General features: G+C 36.9%; 2 protein-coding genes across 7 annotated transcripts in view; one reads left to right on the forward strand and one right to left on the reverse strand.

The window, feature by feature from the left end:
• LOC106155736 (uncharacterized) overlaps positions 1-5,517 on the forward strand; it is a 28,693-nt gene extending 23,176 nt beyond the window's left edge. For all 6 annotated transcript variants that reach the window (XM_013530707.2, XM_013530706.2, XM_013530709.2 and 3 more), the window contains one exon: positions 7-5,517. In XM_013530707.2, the coding sequence (XP_013386161.2) occupies positions 7-3,255 (3,249 nt within the window). In that variant the 3' untranslated portion in view covers positions 3,256-5,517. The remainder of the gene's footprint in view (positions 1-6) is intronic.
• A 4,121-nt stretch (positions 5,518-9,638) lies between these two features.
• LOC106155735 (uncharacterized) lies at positions 9,639-20,786 on the reverse strand. The gene is made up of 7 exons (XM_087007477.1): positions 20,420-20,786; positions 19,998-20,102; positions 19,605-19,678; positions 19,016-19,105; positions 13,368-13,490; positions 12,266-12,391; positions 9,639-10,778 (listed from the first exon to the last, which is right to left on the reverse strand). The coding sequence occupies exons 1-7, from the start codon at positions 20,512-20,514 to the stop codon at positions 10,513-10,515; spliced, it is 879 nt and encodes a 292-aa protein (XP_086863603.1). The 5' UTR covers positions 20,515-20,786; the 3' UTR covers positions 9,639-10,512.
• Between the last annotated feature and the right edge of the window lie 1,175 nt (positions 20,787-21,961).

Here is a 21,961-nt window from a genome sequence, read left to right on the forward strand (position 1 = left end):
TTTCAGGCCAAAGCATTCACTGCTGACCAGGAAGATGAAACCAGCTTCACCAATCCACTGGACAGCATGCTGGAGAGTATCAAACGCCAAATCAACTATGGCGCAATAGCACCAGCAGAAACAAGCAAACAATCATCGAGGACCTCGTCTCCTCAGAGAAAGAAGAAACGGCACCCCAAACTTGCTCATACGCTGTTACTTAAAGACTATGGGAGCACTGACAGTGAAACGGCCTCCTCTCCCGAGGACCAGCAGTGTAAGATACGCTTCTCTGATCTCATAAAGACAAAACTGAAAAGCATTCTCAATTTTAGATCTCAGTCCGTGGATGAGGAGACACTGATGGGGCACCGTATGAAGCCGGCACCCACCTCCTCTTCTTGGTTCAGTTTCTGGTACCAACCTGAGAATGTCAGCGAAGAGGAACTACATGTGGTGCCACCTGTTGATAAAGCCGAAATAGATGTGATAAATGCTGATAACAAGGAGACAATCAGTCTGCTCTCTCAGTCCGTTGACTCTGGTATCCAGAGTTGCATGAGTAAAGATATGACTACTGCTACTTTGCGCTCAATAGATTCAGGCAATAGTTCTGGAATACAAGGCAGTACACCGACAATATCTGGTAGCACTAGAGATGTACTTGGGAGCACTACTAGTTTGCCTATCGCTGCAGAGAAAATAAGAGACGGTAAAGAACATCACAGAGATGCAAAATACAGTGAATTGCTGAGGAGAATTATGAAAGACTGGAACAGGCCTATTTTAGAGCATTCAGTGTCACTGCCTGAGGAAGACATTCCAGCCTTCTGTGTTAGAGAGTTCCCTTTAAGTAGTACAAGACAAGCTCCTCAGAAGGCTTACTCACTAGACACTGGCTATGAACAAAACATGGCTAAAAACAGCAACAACTTGGGGCCTGGTGCAACAGGGAAACATATGACAAAGGAGGCTCGGATGATGGAAGAAGAAAACTCAGAAGCAAGTACGTCATCCCATGACTCAGCACTGTCCTTAGACCGTCCATCAGTTGGATCTCCCAACACTGAAGATTCCACTAGCTCGTTGGAGAAAACGGGGCTGGATCCCACAGCTCAGCAGCAGAATGCTAGTCTTACGGTTACTACTCCTGAAATTGCTCGCAAGGACAGCAGTGAAGAAGAGTCAGCTTTTATGGAGACTTACAAGTATTATGCAGAAACACTGTGGAACAAACCTGGAGCTGGACGCAGCAGAGGCAATAGGATAAACTCAGACTCTTCAGATGATTTCAGTGAGAAAGACGATTTTGAAATTGAGCTTAATGTCAGTGGTTTTGTGGTGAGTTTACAAAAAGATATGGATAGCTATGAAAAGATGCAGCAGTGGAAAGATTTGCAGTGGCGTTTTACAGGTCAGCCTCCTCCATCGTCATCAACAAAGGAGGAAGAGAGTGCCAGTGCCCTTGACGAAGTGTTTTCAGAGTCCAGACTCTTTGATGCATCTCAAAAGAAAGGGGAGAATTTATTTTGGCAACTTCCACCAAATTCAAGTGGCCTCCCTTTGCTAACACTGTCTAAACCCAGTGACGCATCAGGGAGCAGTCCACTGTTCATGGGTGTGTCACAGGAAAGCGATGTCACAATCACAGACTCGGTTTCAGAAAAAGATCTCAGTGTTGACCCAACCAGGTCAGGGAAAGCCCCTAGTATTACTCTCTCTGATCGTAATAATAGCAGCAGCAATGGCTCTAATGGGTCTCACTCATCATATTCTCAAGACTCGGACTTAGACTCTGAGCCTAGCTCAACTCAGACTGTTATTTGCAAATCTACAGTTGATCGCCTGGATTGCTTATCGCGTAATGGTGGAAGTGGGACATCCCAGGATTCAGATGACTCTAATGGCAGCTCAAGCAGGACTATGACCCACACTTCGAGCACTGTGACACCAGACGAGGATGGATCACTCCCTCGATCAAGGGCTCACAGTGCCGACTATAAAGACATGTTTAGTTCCTTCTTAGAGTTGCAGTCCAGCATTACAGAGCTTGAAAGAGAGAATGCTGAAGAGGAAGAAAAATTAGAGGCAAGTGTACAGACTCAAGACACAGACACGGTGAAAGTCATAGGTGAAGGTATTCAATACTCCTCTTCTGTTGATACGAAGCCTGTTACAGAACCAGACTTTCAGAGTGCTATTCAAGAGAGTGACTCAGTATCCAGTTTGCCCAGAGCATTCACTGTTGTTTCGGAGCCAGCTCAGCCTGGGGAGAGCACTACTGAGAAAACTTTGAAAAGCTCCCATGAAATATGTGATGAAACTTCTTCAAATGTGCAATATGATGATGATAAAACAAATGATCTCAAAGTGAAAGATGGAGCAGCGCCTGAAGCTGAATATAGAGAATGTGCAGTTGTTGCAGAAGAGCACGCAAAAGCAGTAAAAACTGGTGCAGGTGAGGACACCAGTACAACCAACCAACAGGAACATTCAACTACAGAATCTGATGCATCTAATACAAGTTATCAGAAAACAAGTACACCTTGTATACAAAAAGGACAGTCAGATGTACAGAAGGAAAGTATGAATAAGCATGAAACGGTGCAGAGTGATAATACCAAATCACAAGAGGTGCCAACTGTGTCAGTCGGGCTTGTGCAATCAACATCAGAATCAAAACCTTCAGATGAATCTCAGAATCTCCACCAGGATACAAAAGTTGATTCTCCAACACTCAAGAGCCCTCTAGTTCTGCAATATTCCACAAGTGATGATGTCTTTGAAGACCTGCCAACAGACGAACCTACTCAAAGTCACAATGTACATAACCCAACAACTGAACTCCTCAAACGTGTTGTGTTTGATAAACAACGAAATCTCGCTGGGAGTAGCAGTGATAGTAGTAGCAGTAGCAGTAACCGTAGCAGTGTCAGCAGCAGCAATGGCAGCATCACCAGCAGCAGTAACAGTAGCAGCAGTTCTGGAAGGACCTCGGCTTTAAATAGAATTGCATTGCGCAGGCGTAGTTTTCATCAGACACGCCAGCAAGCCGCAGGATCGACAGATTCCGTTGGGGCAAGCAGTAGCACTAACAGTAGTGTAGAGGGCGCCAAGGCTGAGCCTACGTACCAGAGGTATTATCATGTATTCAGAGAGAGGGAGCTCATTGAACTGATAGAAGAACATGTAGATAGTCTTCATATCATAAGCTCCTATTATGACCATGCAAACTGGTGTGTTATTGCAGAGAAAGTACAGGTGTGGACTTTATGAGAAAATGACGACGCCCGTAATTAACAAAGTGTAGAAGTATTGTCACCTCAAATATGTGTCACACAACTTTGAACACAATAATTGAGCAAATGTTACACATACAGCAAAGAAACTACTACTGACAGTTAATTTAATTTTTATTTGTTGAAACTTTTGAGAATTATTGTTTTTAAACTAAAGAGTATACATTAGCATTATAAACATTAAGCCCAACACACTTGCTGTTTTCAGCATGCTAAGTCACACATTTTGACATATAAACCTCAAAGGCATTTCAGTTTAAGTAAAGTTAGAACAGGACTGTAAAACTATCCAGTGACTTTTTACTTGGATATTTTCTAGGTCATAGTTCAGCACTGTGTTATCATACTGCACAGTGGGTGCAGTATCAAACTTGTGATTTGTAGCTAAGTGTGCTATTGGATTTGGCAATTATGATATTAAGCTTTGCTGTGCTTATTGAATTCATTTATTTTTATCTCTCCTTTTCATGTGTGTCAAGTGTTACTTTAAACTCTAGGTATAGAATGCCTTAGGTAGCCCATTTCAACAGCACTATTAGTTTTACATCTGAGCACCAGATGTCAGCACTTGACTTGCATATTGTATCCTATTAAAATTGACACCCCCAAGATTTTAAAGCAAAATGTATAATGATTGTCTAGTCAACTATGTCCACTCTTAAGTTGCTTTTTAATCAGATGCACACGCTGAGTTAAATGTCTTGTCTATATAGTCATTTATATTTTTGGGGGATTTTTGTGCAAATATTAGGAATACAGGCCACAAAGTTATTTTAAGTTATTTAGTACAAATAATTTTTAAAATTATTTAAAATAGCAGCATACAGTGCAATAGTTCTATCATTAGCATTTTTAAGCAGCAGCTATCAAATTTAAGGTATAATTACTATAGCATAAGTGATGAGGGCACAAAAGCATGAAGTCCCTTCCCAGTTACCAAGTAACTTGTTAGCCATAACACAATCAGTGCAATCTTTTTATTTTTATTAAAACTTTCACTTTATGTACATTAATGGTGCAAGGGCTGAGCATTCAAAAGTGTAATGTCTTATGTCTTATATGTGGACAAAGCTAAAATAGAGATTGGAGGCAGCAGAGGTTTGCTCCTCAAGATATTACTTACACACACTCAATATTTTATTACAGATATGGTGCATTCCAGATGATGACCAGTATTCTTCTCTTATTCCATCTGCATTATTTTTATTTAACATTATTTTATTTTATCAGCTGAAGCAGAACAAAGTCCTGTTGTCAGCTATGAAAAGATTTGAAACTCTGTCTAAAGCTGTGAATTGTGAGTTTCTTGTAGGAAATAAGAAATTGAACAATTTAAAGAAGTATTTGTGATAGTGTTAGTTTATGTCACTGTGCAATATGTACCCAATGAACTTCATGGGTAGCCCATGCTGTTTATGAAGTCCATCTTTCATAGACATGTATAATATGATGGATAGATCTAGTATTAATATTATTATATAGAATCTCAGAATCTCAATTCCATTGAATCTCACTGCTAATTTTTCCAAAGGTATTTAGAAATAAATTTACTAATTTGTGTCACATGAAATGTGATGCTATGTGTTTTAAAGAGCAGTTTTAAAGCAGAAAGACAGTTGTTAACTTTTTTTTAGTTTAATTGTTTTGGATTTATATATGACTTATAGACAAAGTGATCCTTAATGGCTATACTGTAGCTGTTCTTCAAACAAAGCTCTATTGATATGATATGTTGGAATGTTAGTGTGTGGAGAGCATTCTACCATATGTGCTTATGGGATAAACCCTACTGAATTATTGGCCAATACATTGGCTTTTAAAAGGGCATATTGAAATTTAAGACTGACCAAAGTTAATTCAAATTGGAAAACTTTGTAGGATTGTGGTATTATTCGGTTTAGAATATGATTTTTGAAATGTATGCTTCATTGTTTTTTTTTTATTATCAGAAGTGGGGTTGCATGCTTTTAAACTGAAGTATCTATTATGAAGACAAGGAACTTCTATATATATCAATTTTGATTATTATTTAAAATGTATTTTCTAATAGCATTTATGATAAGTGCAATCAGATGTAAACTGCAGGTTCCACTTACATGGTTTTTTGACTGATAGGCCATTCTTTCAGTTTATTTTGTATTTCATAATTGGCATAACATTAAGGCCAAGTGTGTAGTATGTGAGTTTGTAGATATATAACAGCTGAGCATTTGCACAAATAAACTGATTGCACCTCTGAGCTTTGATGTCATTAAAGAGTTCATTTAAGACAGTGATATTGCTTTATTATTTTTATGTACAGACACCGATGTGTCTGTACATATGGCTGTCACCAGCATCTGTTGTTGCCGTCGTTGTCATCGTCGCTGTGCACTTTCACTGATAACATGAGAAGTGAAAAGTCATTTTACCTTTTGGCATGAAACTTACAGAACTGATGAGTATTCATAATACGCAGGTCAAGATCAAAAATCAGTGTGATCAGGCCATTTTTATGGAAGTAATGCTATTTTTTTTCACTTTTTTCAGCATTTATGCAACACTGCTAACACGATAAGTGAAAAACCGTTTTACCTTTTGGCTTAAGGGGTCTAGGATATTAAAAATACGTCTAAAACTCGATTTTTAGTTTTTTATACGTTAGAAATAATCAATTTTGTATCTAATACTCAATTAAGTTATATTTGTGAAACACGGACTAAAAATATACATTTGGACGAGTTTTTCTACCTGTCCTGACTGGTACGGGTGGCAGGCTTTAGGCTCCGCCTCCGTTGTCAAGCACCGTTACTATGGGGGGCGGGGCAAGAATGGTTGTCTAACTTCTTAAGCTGTTACGCGTGCCCTGGCAGCTCATAAGTCTTACGTCAGCTAAGCAGAACACATTTATATACACAGTCATGGGAAGAAAGAAAGTCGTGAGAAAACGGATGAGCGAGGAAAGCAAGAGAATTTTGAAAGAGAGTGCTTCTGGTGGATGGAGAAACCCCGCGGTAAAGACTCGAGATCACACTTGAACTGCTGAGTATTCGTACAACGTCTGGGGTTGTCAGAAAAAAATCGTTAGGCAATCATTTTATGCACAATAAAGATTGTAATAGCAAGCAAGTTTTAAAGTAATATTGCCACCCAAAACATTTTCAAATTCGCATATTACGGTCTTGGCACTCTGTGGCATCATGGCATATACGAACCCACATTCGGCCATTTCTCGGAGTAAATCTTGCTTTACTTTCTCAGTTTTCGCGTCTTGGTGTGTAGAGCGGCGTCCACGCACGACGGGTGGCATTGTCCTCTGCTGGCACACCATGTAATCCTCTTTTTGTTTGTAATCGCTTCCTTAGACACTTCCTAGACAGTGCACAGACTCCAACTGCGTCAGGCACAATTATGATTAATTACGTCAGTGAAACGAGAGTAGGTAGACCTACTCAGCTGTCAATCATTTCCCAGGGAAGAGCGACTTTCGTGGTACGAATAAGTTTGCGTACAAAAGTAAGATTTTCTGGCATCTAGATAGAAACAAACAACCCAATTTTAACACGTAATTGTGCATAGACCTTCCCGATCAACAAGATGATAACAGGTAAGGTGGAGGTGCAATTATTTTGCTTAAATAGCCCAATTACCTGAGCAAAATGGTTTAGGAGCGATTTCTCAGCTTTGAAGATTGATAACATAGTCTAAACTTCAATCCCCATATCTCATTCTGTAACTGTCAGATTGACATGAAATTTGATGTGTCTCTGTTTCAGTATAATATCTAGTCGTCTGAGTCTTGGTTTTTGGATTGACCTTTTATTTTTGAAGTTATTAATACTGAAATTGGAAGGTCCATAAATATTTCGTAAAATTCACGTTTTATCAAAATAAAATCAAAAGTAAAAATAAAAAGAGAAAATCCTGACAGAGTTTAATGGAGTTTGTGCTAACCTTTAGATAGCTATTTCAATCGTATTAATAGGGCTTTTTGTTTAAGAGAAATTCTTGATTAAAAAAAAGACAATTTTAGCCTCAAAACGCTGATATTACGTCACTCGTGTTACACTGTGACTACAAACTTTGAAAAATTGTTTGGCTTGCTAGACCTTTTCTTTAAGTTAATAGGAAATTTCATTAGCTGCATTAGTTTTGGACTTTTTCGTTAATATCCAAGATCCCTTAAAACTTACAAAACTGATGAATATTCATAATACGCAGGTCAAGTTTGAAAATCAGCGTGAGCAGACCATTTTTATGGAAGTTATGCTGTTTTTTCACTTTTTTGAGCGTATATGCAATACCAATAACACATTTCAAGGAAAATCAATTGGCCAATTGTCTTGAAATTCACATGGTTGATCAGTCATATTGAAATACAGATTAAGTTAAAGAATAAGCTTGATCGGTTCACTTTTGGTGAAGTTATGCCTTTTTTTGTATATAAATATTTTTTCCTCAGATTTTATTCTTAGGCATGTTAATAAACTCATCTGTGAACTTATTAGATATGCAAAGGTGTTCTTTTGACATTTTCTGCATCTGAACAGTATTGTTAGTTGATTATATAAAAATGATGGTAAGCCTGTTATTGTGTATTGTGTAATAAAGTGTCAAAAATGGAAATAAACTCATATCTTTACAGTTTGTCAGATTCAATCATCAGTATCTCAGAATGGAGCAAATTGGACTTTTTAAATTGTTCTATTGATATTTTTCCTATGTCAACAATTTTTATTTCTTAGTTGATCATTTTTAAAAATGACAGTAAATTGATTATTTTGTTTTATGCAAAAAAAAAAAAAAAATGTTGAAAGTGGAAAGAAAATCATTTCAGTACAGTTTTCACTTGTTTACATTTTGGCATTTTGAAGTTGTGACTCTGAACTTCCATGGCCTTGAAGACCTTTCCATGTCACATTTTCTGAATATCCATGATACTTTTATTTTATTATTAAAAGTTGGTGGTCATTATGCTGTTGAGCATTATGTAATATTGCATCAAAATTGAAGACAACCCTATTTAAGGCACTGCCTCCACATTGGCCATTGAAGGAAAACCAAGTCACTTACTCTTCTCAAACTTACAGAAATGTAGCATAGGACTAAAATATAGCTTCAGTTGGAAAACCTGTTTTATCGGTTAACTTTCCTAGAAATTATATAGTTTTTTTGTTAGAATTAAAATTTTCACATATCGACATTTTCAAGGTGTGACTTAGTCTGAACTTCCATTGGCTTGAAGACCTTTGCTAGTCACATTTTCTTAAGATCCATGATACTTTTACATTATTATTAAAAATTGATGGTCATATTGCATAAAAGTTGAAGAAACCCCTATTTTGGACATCACTGCCAGGATGAGCATTAAGGGAAAACCATGTTACTTATGATACTCAAACTTATTGAAAGTTTCATAGGACTGTGCAGCTTGTGTTGGGAAATCGGTGTGATTGTTTTCTATTTTGGAATCAATGTAGCTCTATAGAGTGCTATATGGGGCTACTGTATATGGATGGTGGTCAGTACGGTATGTAATTGTCCCTTGGGTAATCACTATCTAATTTCAGAGCTATTAAGTCACTTGCCTAATTAATTTTCAAGTGGCCATTAAATGAGATTACATAAAACACACGTTGAAATTTCCCAGCAAAGTCCCATAGGTTAAGCTCTCTTAACTGTGCCACATAATTAGGAATCGGTAATGATTATGCAGGTAAATGTTGTTTAATATTGCGAATAAGTTTACAAAAGAAAAAAATTGCGTCACGCCAATATTAATGCTATAGATGAAAAACAGTGCCTATTATCCTCGAACACACGGGGGTTATTCATATCATGTTAATACAGCAAGATTAAAAGTTTGAATAGCAGCTTTATTGGAATATTTTTGTTGTGTTTCCTTTTTAATTTTTTTCCAAACACTGGCATTTTTTACTCCCATCCACTTGAAGCTCTTCACATTTTCTGTATTTCCACAGCAGTTGCATTGGTTTTTATGTCTTTAAACATTATGTAATATTATTTTATGCGCTGTCATCATTTTTTCAAATATTGGGATTTTCATTTTGTGAATTTAAACTCTCATGGTCCTGAAACTGTAATCTTATTGCAGGGGCGGATTGAGACCGTCTTCTGGGTCTTCCAGATGATGGTCAGATTTTAAAGTTTACATTGACGGGTATCTATTTTTTCTGTTGGAAGACCATCAAAAATGGAGGATGGATCAACAAAGATAATTTGGAATACTGTCAAAAAATATCTCTGGATCTGCTCCTGTTATTGACCATTTCACCTGTTGTGCACGATTAAAATTCAGTGTTGATTGACTGTGCTATTATAAGCATTATTTATTATTGCATCAAAATTGACAAAATGACACATTTTTTGCATTTTTATTTTCTTTTTTTGTCTATACATTTGACAGCTTTGCTGCCTTGTTTACTTAAAACTTAATGCAAAACAGACTGCACAAAGAATAATGATAATAATGATCTTTTTATTATTAGAAAAAACATGTGCTATTATCATTCACCAGACAAAATGTGCAAAATATTTCTATTAAAAATAAAATAATATTCAAGCAATTGTATTACATGAAGGCGAGAGACGAATGGCACACACTGTTGGCACGATAAACTAAAACAGCTTGCAGAGAATAATCGTCATCTTTCTCATTTGTCGGAAAAGAATGTTCTAAGCAGTTATTATTTTAGTCAACGATCTTTACAAAAAAGCACATAACACATGCTTGTAGAATTGAACAATGATCTTTGTCTTAGAGAAGAATAACGCGGTTGTCGAATGTCACATTTTTGTCGCGTTTCTATTGCTTTAGGTCCATACATTCCAAATTCCCGCAACTGTAGTGTAATTTTAATTTTTTAGTTAACCAAAAATGATTACATGACTTGCACAGAAATAAATTATATCACAAAGTTTGAAATGTCAACAATTGGATAAAAAGGGGCGGATGCGAGGGGTGCACACAATTTCGCCCAAATCTCTTTGTCTCCATGTAGCCTCATTTGGGGTGGGGGTCTCTAGAAAGTTAAATAAATAAATAAATAAATAGAAAGAAAAGAGATATTTTGAGTCCACCAAGTGAAAAGTGTTTTCATGAAGGCCTACTGCACAATTGATCGGGAAGATATATAGGGATATTTACATGAAAACTTACGAACGTGTTTCCATTTAAACATCCTGACCTCCGTTCGATCCGATTGTGCACAACAATGCAAATTTCCACATATAATCACGGCACCACGTATATTTCATGAGAGTTCTGGCTGTCTAATTCATTGACCGCAGGCAGATAGGTATTCAGTTCACAACGGTATCCACTTGACTCACTTGACTGTCCTTGTGGGATTTCCACGTTGAAGGACCGACAGCGGGATTCCCGTAAACACGAGGTGGCACACTCCAAGCGACTTCGTATTTGCATTGAAGCAATGCTGTAGCCGCTGAGTCGTTTGTTTTTTCCCAGTAAGAAGTACGTTTTCTGGATTGGGTTGGTGTCTGGAAAGGAGTGATAAGGCGGTCATATGTTCATGCATACTGTCATACACTTCATGCATTGCTTTTATTAACAAGGCCCAATCTACATGTACTTCGGTAGAATTCCATACCCTTCTAAAAATAAATGAATAGATAAAAAAAAGTAAGTAAATAACAGAATGACCGTCTTTGTGAACTATCGGAAGGATACTAAATTAATCACATATGTTTTTCGTGCGAGTTATGTTGAAGTACAAACTGCCTTTTTTCCATTTTCATATGGGTCACTTCAATTTGTCGATCGTACGTATGTCACACCCTCCTTTCTCCGTCTCTTAAAGAATTTCTTTACAAATGACACAATTAAGGGTGTTCGATACTTAATGTTTTCTTTTCTTATCCGCTTAGATATTGCGGAAACAAACATTGTCATGCAATGAAATTATGTTGTCACATTAAAAATAAATCAAGATGGATTTGCTTATTCGAGCTAATGAGATAACAGCTGGTTAAAAATGCAATATCGATCTCCAACAGAACTATCTGAGAACTACGGAACTTCCTCCATTGAACAGCTATCGAACCTCTGTAACCTTTTTGGGATGTGTACATACACAAACAATTCCTACTCATAAACACTCTTGTCACAGGAAGCACTTTAAGACTTTTATCCGTTAAGAGATCCGAGAGATATCCTTACCAGTGTGCGGAGGATATACCATTTTTAGTGATGGAATTAAGAATAATTTACTTGCCGTGCAATTAAGTACAGCTCACTGTGCATAGTTGCCAGTTAAGTATCTAAACCCAGTGGCGGATTTAGGGGGGTCAGGGGGGTCCAGACCCCCCCCTTCAATTTTTTATAAAAAATCGCATCAAAAATATCTAGCTGAATCATTGTTCTAAATGGCGCCATTTGCCCTCTAAAACACAAAATGTTTCGGGGCTCTCTAGCGTACCCCGAACATGACGCCAAGGGATGATGGTCGTCCTCGCAATCTGAGGCCTGTCAATTCCTAAAAACCGGACCCCCTTAAAAAATTCTGGTGTTTTTCGGTAACTGTACTTATTAAAAAGTTTAACTTTGACAGTGACAGACTGTGAAAGATGACAATTAAATGTATTGAACTGGCTGCGTATTTTATACATGATTGATCACCAACTGGATGCCAGTGATTGTGATATATACAAAATAAAATCAATCAGCCATTATGAACTGGACTGAGAGTAGCCTTTCAATAATGTAAAAGAAGTATCAAATTGAATAAAACCACCATAAAAAACACACAATTGTGACACCAAAACTAACGTGTCGATATTGATGTCACCGGCAAAATTACCTTTATCAGGAATCTTGGTAAACATTAAGACGATGACGTCTTCAAAGTTTCGGATATTGAAAACTTTCTCGTACCCGGAATATGTTTCTGGGTGATGGACTCAAAGAATTACAGACATAGTTACTTTCTGATTTGATTTGAATAATGACTCCATAAATTGCCACTAACCTATGCAGTCATGCATATTTTCTGCAAGTTTGTATCCCTTTGTCGTGCATGTGCAGTGATAAGATGCTATCACATTCACGCAGGTTTGTTCACAGCCACCGTTGTTTACATTGCATTCATCAGTATCTACAAAGAATAAATTACAAAACATAATTAGCCAATCGGAAATTATTATTATAAAAAAGAAATAATTTTTGCAAAACAACGAGTTTACTTCAAGGATACAAAATGTTACATGAAAATGGCAAACGCCCTACAAAAACAGTAACGACTTTATATTTTATCATAGATACAAAACCATTATTTAACCTTTTCCAGTCAGTGTGTACGCGCGCGCGTGTGTGTGTGTGTGTGTCAGAGAGAGAGAGAGAGAGAGAGAGATTGGGTTTGAGGCAACTGCTCGTTATTATATGGATAACAAAAAGACACTGAACTTTAGTTTAAAAAATAATGACCAGGCTGCTGGACAGAAAACGATAAACAAATATGAGAATCAATGCGAAAGAAATCTTCTATCCTTTCAACGCATAAGCACGGGAGCTACATTTAAGGTGTATTTACATAAATCCAAGGTGGAACAACCAAGTGTTTTTTCTCTTAATAAAAGGATTTGCTTTTTTACAACATTTATGGAAGCTTACTAAACACATGCAGATATGCAACTATCTAAACAACCATTTAGTATTAAAGTTATAAAATTGACTTTGAAGGACGACAAAAGTTGTCACATCATCATAAAGCAAGATTTTATCGAATGCACTTGTAAAACAGTAATTACATAATTTAATGTTTCATTAACAAGAGACCAAAGTCAAACGTATAAAAAACTGTCTCCATCACATCCAGACATGATAAGTCTATCACACTGTTATTACACAACATTTTTCCGGTACACGGGAGTTCTTAGCCCGCGTTCGGATCGAACCAGAATAACACAAACCGGAAATAGTCCAAATGAAGCCACCGAGTGACTAGATTGCGTCATGATTAACATCATTCCTGGGTCCAAAATGAAACAACTGTCAGATGACATCATTTGGGCTTTGGGTTTAAGTAAAGGTCGTTCCAAACACGGCATTTGAATTGAATATTGTTTATTTACCTATACAGGTATGTCCGTCTCCACTGACTTCGTATCCTGTTTGGCAGCTGCAAGTGTACCCGCCATTGGTGTTTTGACAAAGATATTCACAACCGCCATTCGATGTGCTGCACTCGTCAATATCTTCAACAGAAAAAATAATCTTAGCTCATAAATAAGTTCAGATTAAATGATCCCCAATAGAACAGATCTTTCAAACACCTTGATCGAACACAACGACATTTGTGCGTGCACTAAACAAAAGGGAGTAGTGAGAAAAACACGCCCGACTTCGAAAAAAAAAAAAAAATAAATAAAAATGGGGGTGGGGGACGTCATGCCCTTTGATATGTTCTTTTATCCTTGTAACATTACGTGACATAAAACAATTATTATACAACGGAAAAAATAAAACCCTTCATAACATTACATATTTATGAAAAGAATTATGAGGAACTGCGGATGATTTAACAGAAATTAAAACAATCTATAATTGTTCGAATATAATATCACAATTTAATGCACGTCCGTCTCATATGTAGGCGAAAGAATATTCATTTCGATCGACATTATATACAATGACTGTTATTGATTTGTAAACACACTGGTTGACCGGAGAAGAGCCGAGGTATGTAATAATGTTGCTGTCCGAAGTATTAGTTTACTTAGACAAGTCTAGTAATATTGATACCTGAGATACGGCTAATTATCGGTGACGTACATCGAACAAAAGCATATAATAGGTGGTAGTATGGGTGGCCGAACAAGTAAGAAGTCATTGACATTTCCGGACGTGCACGGACAATAAAATGACCTATATTGACCTGTGTGCAATGTTACTACGAACGGTGAGAAGAAACCGTTCCCATGCCTAGATCTGGGTCTGTCTAACTCCCTGGGGAGTCTCGCAAAATTGCTATTAACTTGCCGGCTTAAATGTCTGTCACGCCTACTGAATCAGCTAGGGTGTAAAGATAATTACCCAATAATTACAGCTTTACTAGGCGTGACAGACATTTAAGCCGGTTGAGTAAATCGCAATTTAGTGAGACTCCCCAGGGAGATAGATCGATCCAAATATCTGTGGGAATGGTCCCATACACTACTAGTAGGTCAGCTGCACTAGATGTAAGAGTGCGAAACGCAAATATGATTGCGTTTATCACGATAAATAAACCTTCAGCAGCCTGTAATATATGGATGAAATGGTGGTATTAGAAGCAGACCAATACAACCACTGAATGTGAATTGTATTCTTCCATTAATTTATAGGCAATAAACCTATATCAAATAATTTTTAGGTCCCTTTTAAGGCACCGTATGACGCGGAAACGATATACATGTAGCTTCTTTGATTTGCCAAGTTCGCCTAAAGCATGCTAAAGCATGATTTTGCACGTGTTAAACAGTTAATTAACAAACATAACTTTCCAGTCAATACTATTTGTAGTGTCAACAATTTACTAGGTGACAGTTGCGTCTACACATAAAACGGTCAGCTGCATTTTGTTTCACTTGAAAAGACAGTGATAATTTCACGTTAAAAATTAATTTTTTGCTTTAAGTTGATAGAGAAAACATTTCGAAGTCGAACAAAAAAAATACCGCAATTGATAGAATTGAAGAGAAAACATGTCGCATTTTCCAACATTCCACATAGTTCAATATACAGATTATTTTGCTGTCCGTGAACGACCAGCAATATCAATCACTTCTTACTTGTCCAGACATCTGTACCTGGATCAATAAACAGATACTTCCGTCCATAAAATGCTATTGTTAAATCCAAATCACCGATTAATTGGCAGCAACTCAGATATCATTATCACCGGGCTTGTATTACTATTCGCAATGCCATATTGCCGTCCGTTATTTCCTAATTGTTAAGTAAGCCAGCACCATCATTATATACCTACTCTTCAATCTGGCCAACCAGAGTGTTGACTTACAAAACAACCATTACTTTTTATAATAAAGAAGATAATACCATATTTTAATGGCTTATTGTTTCAGCTACTCATATGACACCTATACATTGATTTGTGACATAACACTAGGATAATTATACACGTAATAACAGTTTTTTAAAAATTAATTTAACATTTAATTAGGTAGCATCATCCACATAGCTATCAATTTTTTTTATTCAGAGGGCCTTTTCACAATGTGATTGGAACATAATTACTTGTATTTTGGGGTCGTACTTATGCCAATCCTGCAGAAGAGAGCAAGGTGCAGCGTGCCAAGATTATTTGGTACTGATGTCCAAGACATTTTCTGAGAGGCAATTTTACAGTAAATCACGCTGTTTTTCTGTAACACGTACGATGCCTGAAGTAATGGATCGACAAATATGTTGACAATAGAGGACATTAAATATAAAAATTGCTACATCATAGGGAGAAACACTGTACGTCAGGACTGTGTAACACTATATTGCGAAGAGAACAATAAAGCAGAAAAGAGAGAGCTTGAAATATGATGTGCTAATGTTTAACACCTGAGAGGGTCGTTGAAAAGAAAATAACCGTGTAATCTTTGGGTAGTCAAGGGAAAATGGATTGCCAACCATCCAGTCCTATTATCGTCGTTTTTCACAATAGCAAATGTTTTGGGGAGGGCTTTAAATCCGTGAAGGTCAACGACAATTCATACCAGACTTATACCAGAACCTTTCGTTTTGAAGGGTTGTCAAATTGCGATATCAACATGATAATTGAAAGGGACATGCACTCTCTGATAGACGTACACTATGGCAACTGTAGTTCAATATTTCAAAACGACGAAAGAAAACACATTGCATTGGTGGCTATACAAAAAGAAGAAAGCTGCATTTCTGGGAATTATTGATTGGAAGACCTCTCACCGAACGCTGGAGTTCACGCTGTCGTAACCAAGCCCCAGTCTGATGGAGATATTGGATGTCTCCTCGTTAAACTGTTGATTAAGGATGTCCAGACGTAAATTGATTAGTTAAGAAACAATGAGGCCCTCCACATTTGAATTATGTATACGTCAAACTTTCTAGATTAAATAGGATAAAACCTCTGTGACACTTTACAATATTAATTTTAGTTCGTGTATTAGTTCTGTCATATGACGCCTTTACGGGAAATCAATGAGAAGCGAGTTTTTTGAACGGCCAATTGCTTGAAGCACAATTGTTATTTCTTTGAAAACGCTTATGGCATGTGAAATAGTTTTGTCAAATATATGTCACTATGTGTTGCTCCTTCATGTTGAAACCTCAACGTAAACTTTATAATCATACATATATGTACAGATTCAACTTTGACAAAGGTACTGCCCACCAGTTAAGGTTCTGATATTGTCATCAAATGAACTGGGTCGTTTTGTTACTGACTGCGAAAAAAGGTGTCTTTTCAACCACAAGGGCATACAATGAGCGTTTAGGCTTTATATAACATTTTTTTCTGGAAATCCTTATATTTGCCCCTTCATTGCCAGCCAAGCTATATCATATCCAAAACCGTTTAGAAAAAATTCCAATAAACCTGTATAAAACCGTTTTCGAATTCTAAATTCCAAGTTTCACCGTTATGAACAAAACTCACAAGCCTTCATCTCCGTTATGAGAGTGACTTAACACGAACTAGTACTGTTGATAGAAAATCATCAAAAATTTTGTCTTCTGGAATCCAGTTATAGTCCACAAAATCTAATACTTGCATAATATATTACCAATAAATAAATAAATAAATAAATAAATAAATAAACACTTTAATTTGCAGAGTTTTTTAATCAGCTGGACAGGTTTTTAAATATCAAACCATGAATGTGATACTTTCCTGACCTGTTAGACCACGGCATTTGTTCACTTTTTATAAAATGCACTTACTGCTACATTAGCCGCAATTTTTTGTCTAGTTACTACAATTACGCAAATGTTTTTGACCACGGAAAATATCAATTTAACTGCCAGCCTTAAGCAGTTCAAGCAACAACGCGGATGTGCAGTGAATTTTGGTAATATCTTAACAATTACCCGTAAAAAAAGGTATCTGTCGGAAAGGAGTTACATGAATACTGTTTGATTTAGTTACGAGTGCGTATCGGCGTTATGTGTTATTTTCAACACAAAAGCATTCATTGACCTCAGATACGGGTGCTTCTGCTTCCGAGAAAACATCATACTTGTCTGCTTGAAAAGATAATACTCAGAGTCGCAAATAGAAAAATGAAATCGATATCTTGAATAACAATGACCCAATGTGGAGTTTTAAAAATGGTACCGTCAGAAAACAATTCAACGGAAAATAAATAGACAATAAGCCAAAAATGCCACACAAAGTGAAAATTAAGGTACTTTTAGATCCAATATGCCAATGGTAGTTCCTTATATAGTACTCTGTGTTAAAGATGTCTTAGACTCTTAATATCAAATGAAAAAAATGTTTCCAACAGGTCCTGTCTCTGAGGGTCGATTAAAAAAAATTACCTATGAGAATAAGGTAATTACTTTTAAAAAGACTATATATAAATCGCATGTACGGTATTCTGAAAGCTCAAATATGCGAAGCATTTATACACAATTAAATAAACTAAATAAATAAATAAACCCGATACATGTCTAAATCCCTACAGTTACAGGTACAGGTGAACTGTCTCTTCAGACAGTGATATTCTCAATTTTAGTGGTGGATAGACATATGCCTAAGGACGACTAGGATTGCGTAAGGGACCAAAGAAAATAACACCTTTTTCCGATGTGGTTTGTATCTTGCTCACAGGACACTTGATTCTTTTAATTCAACCATCACAAAAGTTTAAATATGAGGCTCGAGATTTAGAGTGTGCATTTTGGTGCATTAAGCTACATATACGTGTATATAAGCAAAACCAGTGGAACGACAAACGATGTATCTGATTTCGAAACGTTTCCCTAATTTTAGTGATGTCTTATACTTTTGTGACTTAAATGAGTTATGGTGTTTATTACTATAGGAATAGTCATTTTCCATTTACGCAGTGCAACAGTAATTTTTTTCTCTGCAGAATCCCCCATGCCTATAACAATTTAATGTGAATTGTAGTCAATAGTAGGACAAACAGGCACCTTTCATTTTGTCTTTTTTTTTTTTTTTTTTACAAAAAAGCTGACATAACTCTGACGGTAAACTAAACGTCGGCACATTACCTTTCAAAAGAGAGGCATATTAATTTTCACTACTACAAATGTCATGAGGAAATGTTAAACTATAAAATTTATAAAATCTAACCAAATATCTCTTGCTACCAAAAGCGAGGTCAAAAATCATATGGAATCATAAGTTCTTTTTACACGAAAATGTTCTCAATTGACCGAGCTCTTTTGTTACTGAAATAATGACACTTCGCATTTCACCATACATTGGCACTGATGCCCGTTGACCAGTGTGTATCCACTGCTACAGCTGCAGTAGTACGAACCATGAGTATTGTGGCATGTTTGGTCACAACCGCCATTGTTACTGTTACATTCGTTAACGTCTGGAAGAAGTTAAATGTAGTTAATAAATTCAATTTACTTTTCTCTCTCTCTCTCTCTCTCTCTCTCTCTCTCTCTCTCTATATATATATATATATATATATATATATATATATAAAAGCAACCATCCAACCATAAGCATGGAAAAATCTGTTTCATGCTTTCTCGTTCTGTAACTCACCAGCGCAGTTAGGTGACGCGTATCCAGAGGGGCACGAACAATAGTCTGGTTGTGTACAAGTCCCGCCGTTAGGACAACTGGAGCAAATAGCTAAAAAAAAACAAACAAACAAAATTGAATTGTGTTTAACTGCAATAGTGTTCAAGGCCACCTCCCTTTCTTAATCTTCATCAACATTGTGCTCCAACAATTTGTCTCTGTCCCCACATCTCACATACATGCACACACTGGACAATAGAAGTGTCACCCCCTGAATCAGAGTAATCAAAGTTATAAAGCCTGGTCTACTTATAATGTGACTAATGAGTATAAAACCGCTGTTTTGTGGAATTTGATGTTAATAAAATGATACCAGGAGCATCTCATTCCCAAGTCATGTATCTCCCCCAAAGTACTGGTTCATTAGGGGTGACACTTCTATTGTTCAGTGTGTGTACAGTCATTTACAGTCATTCCATACACTCTGACATGCCAGCCTCACCTTTCGCGGTTGGTTCCACACATTTCTTGCAAACTTGGAAATAAATTCTAATCAATTCCAGTTTGTTTTTTTTTTACTCATCAATTTAACACGTCATTCCAGACTTACGCGTATTACAGCCGCTTCCAGTCCATCCCGTTACGCACCTGTAGCAGCTGTGATAGCAAGCTTGAGAAACTTGCCTGGAGATAACATGGAGTGATATTTTTTATAAGAAGTTTATAATAGCCAAACATGGCAGTACCCATTAGGCTTATAGGTACATTGTTTGTGATAAGAAAACAGCTTTATTGACAGTGATAAATTCACAGGTTGTTGGCGTTTCCACCTTTATACAAATATTCAGATAAAAATTAAAACAAAATATTTTAGGCGCACATTTTACGCCTGAAAATTCTTATAATCATTGGTAATTAGCGTCCTTCGTTTAAAAATGAGAACCCCCCTCCATATACAACATATTAGTCAAGTGGCTTATAATTTTGTGAAATTGTACTTTACCTATATCTTGTACATCTGGCCATATTAAGGAATCCACATGCTTCAGTGTAGCGCTGTTGGCTATAACAGGTCTGTGAACACTGATAGGACTCTGTCAAACCAAAGCTGAAAGATCCAGACATTATCCCGAATTTTTTACAACATAAGAAGTGGTACTACAGCTTGAAATTGAGACTTAAAATGTGGCAGCAAGACTACACATTTTGAAAAAAATATTTTTTCGTTTACCGTGCATATAAAATCTTGATCTACCTTTGCCGATGTACAGCTCAATTTTAAAGGAAACAGCTAAATATTTAATTAAAAACAAATACATCGAAAATCGACTTTTTATAAGCATTCGTGAGGAGTTAAAGGAGAATAGTAAATTAAAAAAAAAAACATTTGTTAATTGTTTTCTCCGTAAAACGCTTTGCACTCACCTTGTATCTGTAAAAAGGGCCATAATAAAAAAGACGACATGACAATATCGCTTAATCATGTTAACGACTGCGACCATTTTCTCTTTTGAAATCATGAGCTCTGCTTTGCGTCTGACCAAAATTACGAAACACTGTTCACCGGATCACTGTTCACCGCACTAGCCTCACTGCAGCAAGCCCCCGCTGATTGACTGCGATTGGACTTTTATCCCGTTGGGTCTGTGAAGTCTCAAGTGACGTGTATTGATCAGGGCTCAGATAACCTCTCTGTCACCACCCCTTTTGACACCTGATGAAGGCTAGTCTATACTATGCTGTACTCGCTGAGAGGACACCCATCGATAAAATCACCCGTGTTTTCCTGAAGTGTACACCTTGCCCTTTGATAAGGATGGGGCGGTGGGTGGGTGGGGGGGGGGGGGGGGGGGGTTCTGGAGTTGTGCAACCTGAAGTCTTGACAATGAGTTAGTGCGTTGACTGGTGGACTGGAAGGGTTGGGGCACATTTATACATCCTCCGTACCCCTTGTCTCCAAATGATAATTTGGCCACCAGAATGTCTCATAATTTTATTAATTTTTTTTTGAGGGATGGGGGGCGGATGGGGAGGGTGCAGGACAAAGCACTCAAAATGTGTAAAGTCATTAGTTAATATGTTATCATTTACAATAGTAACACTTAAAACCAAATTAATCGACTGTTAATAATGAAAAAATTCTGTTAAGATATAAAAGTCGTATCACTGTTACCGACATCTACGTTTCGCGAAAGAGAACAATTACACGTGTTCAGTACAACAACAGCAGTGCCACCAGTAGCAGCAGTCATTGCAGTGTTAGCATCGGCAATTGCAGCACTAACAACGGCAATATTAGCAGTTGTAAAAAGAGCGCTTTGGACACCGGAGTAAATATCAATTTCGCTCACATACAGTGCAACCCCTGGACCTGCAAGGTAAGGCAACATTATTGACTGTGAAGTATTTGTTTATCGTTAGAGTGATTATCCTATTCAACGTGTAATATCATCTTTCAGATTGCGCCTGGCGTGCTGTAATTACGAACATTTTAGAAATGAATTTGAAATAAAATTTTACAGGTAACGGTTATTGTCGCATTTATTATACTCAGAGGCTTAGGATTTTTATTTTCTTCTTCATGGACAAGACGAAGGCGCTCTAAGGTTATATAGGCCCGAAATATAGGGTAGTTTGCTACACAAAATATTACCTTTCTCTTTAGGCGATGCTATTAGGTTACTTATTTCTGGCATAGAAAAATTGACTATGCTGATCAAATCATCGGTAACAGGTAGGGCTGAAATTGTTTTCAGGTGTCATTCTTATCCATTGAAGTACCCCGAAGCGTATGATCCTATTTGTTTGTTATTATCGGTTAGGGGGATTACGCCTACACCGCAGCAAATAAAATAACTAAAAATCGACAAAAATATTAACGATCCTGTGTCATAGATTTTTGATAACATCTGTTTAACTGATGTAAAGCGGTCTTGCTTACAAATGTCCATTTTAAAGTTGACGTAT

Source organism: Lingula anatina, chromosome 3, assembly GCF_051362555.1.
Source record: "Lingula anatina isolate TDL-2025a chromosome 3, LinAna3.0, whole genome shotgun sequence".
NCBI classification, from domain to species: Eukaryota; Metazoa; Brachiopoda; class Lingulata; order Lingulida; family Lingulidae; genus Lingula; species Lingula anatina.

Coding starts and splice junctions, on each gene's coding strand:
- LOC106155735 (XM_087007477.1), bottom strand. CDS start 20,514: ATGATTTCAAAAGAGAAAATGGTCGCAGTCGTTAACATGATTAAGCGA. Junction 20,103..20,419: donor GCCCTTTTTACAGATACAAG/GTGAGTGCAAAG, acceptor TGGATCTTTCAG/CTTTGGTTTGACAGAGTCCT. Junction 12,392..13,367: donor AGACGGACATACCTGTATAG/GTAAATAAACAA, acceptor TATTCTTTGTAG/ATACTGATGAATGCAATGTA.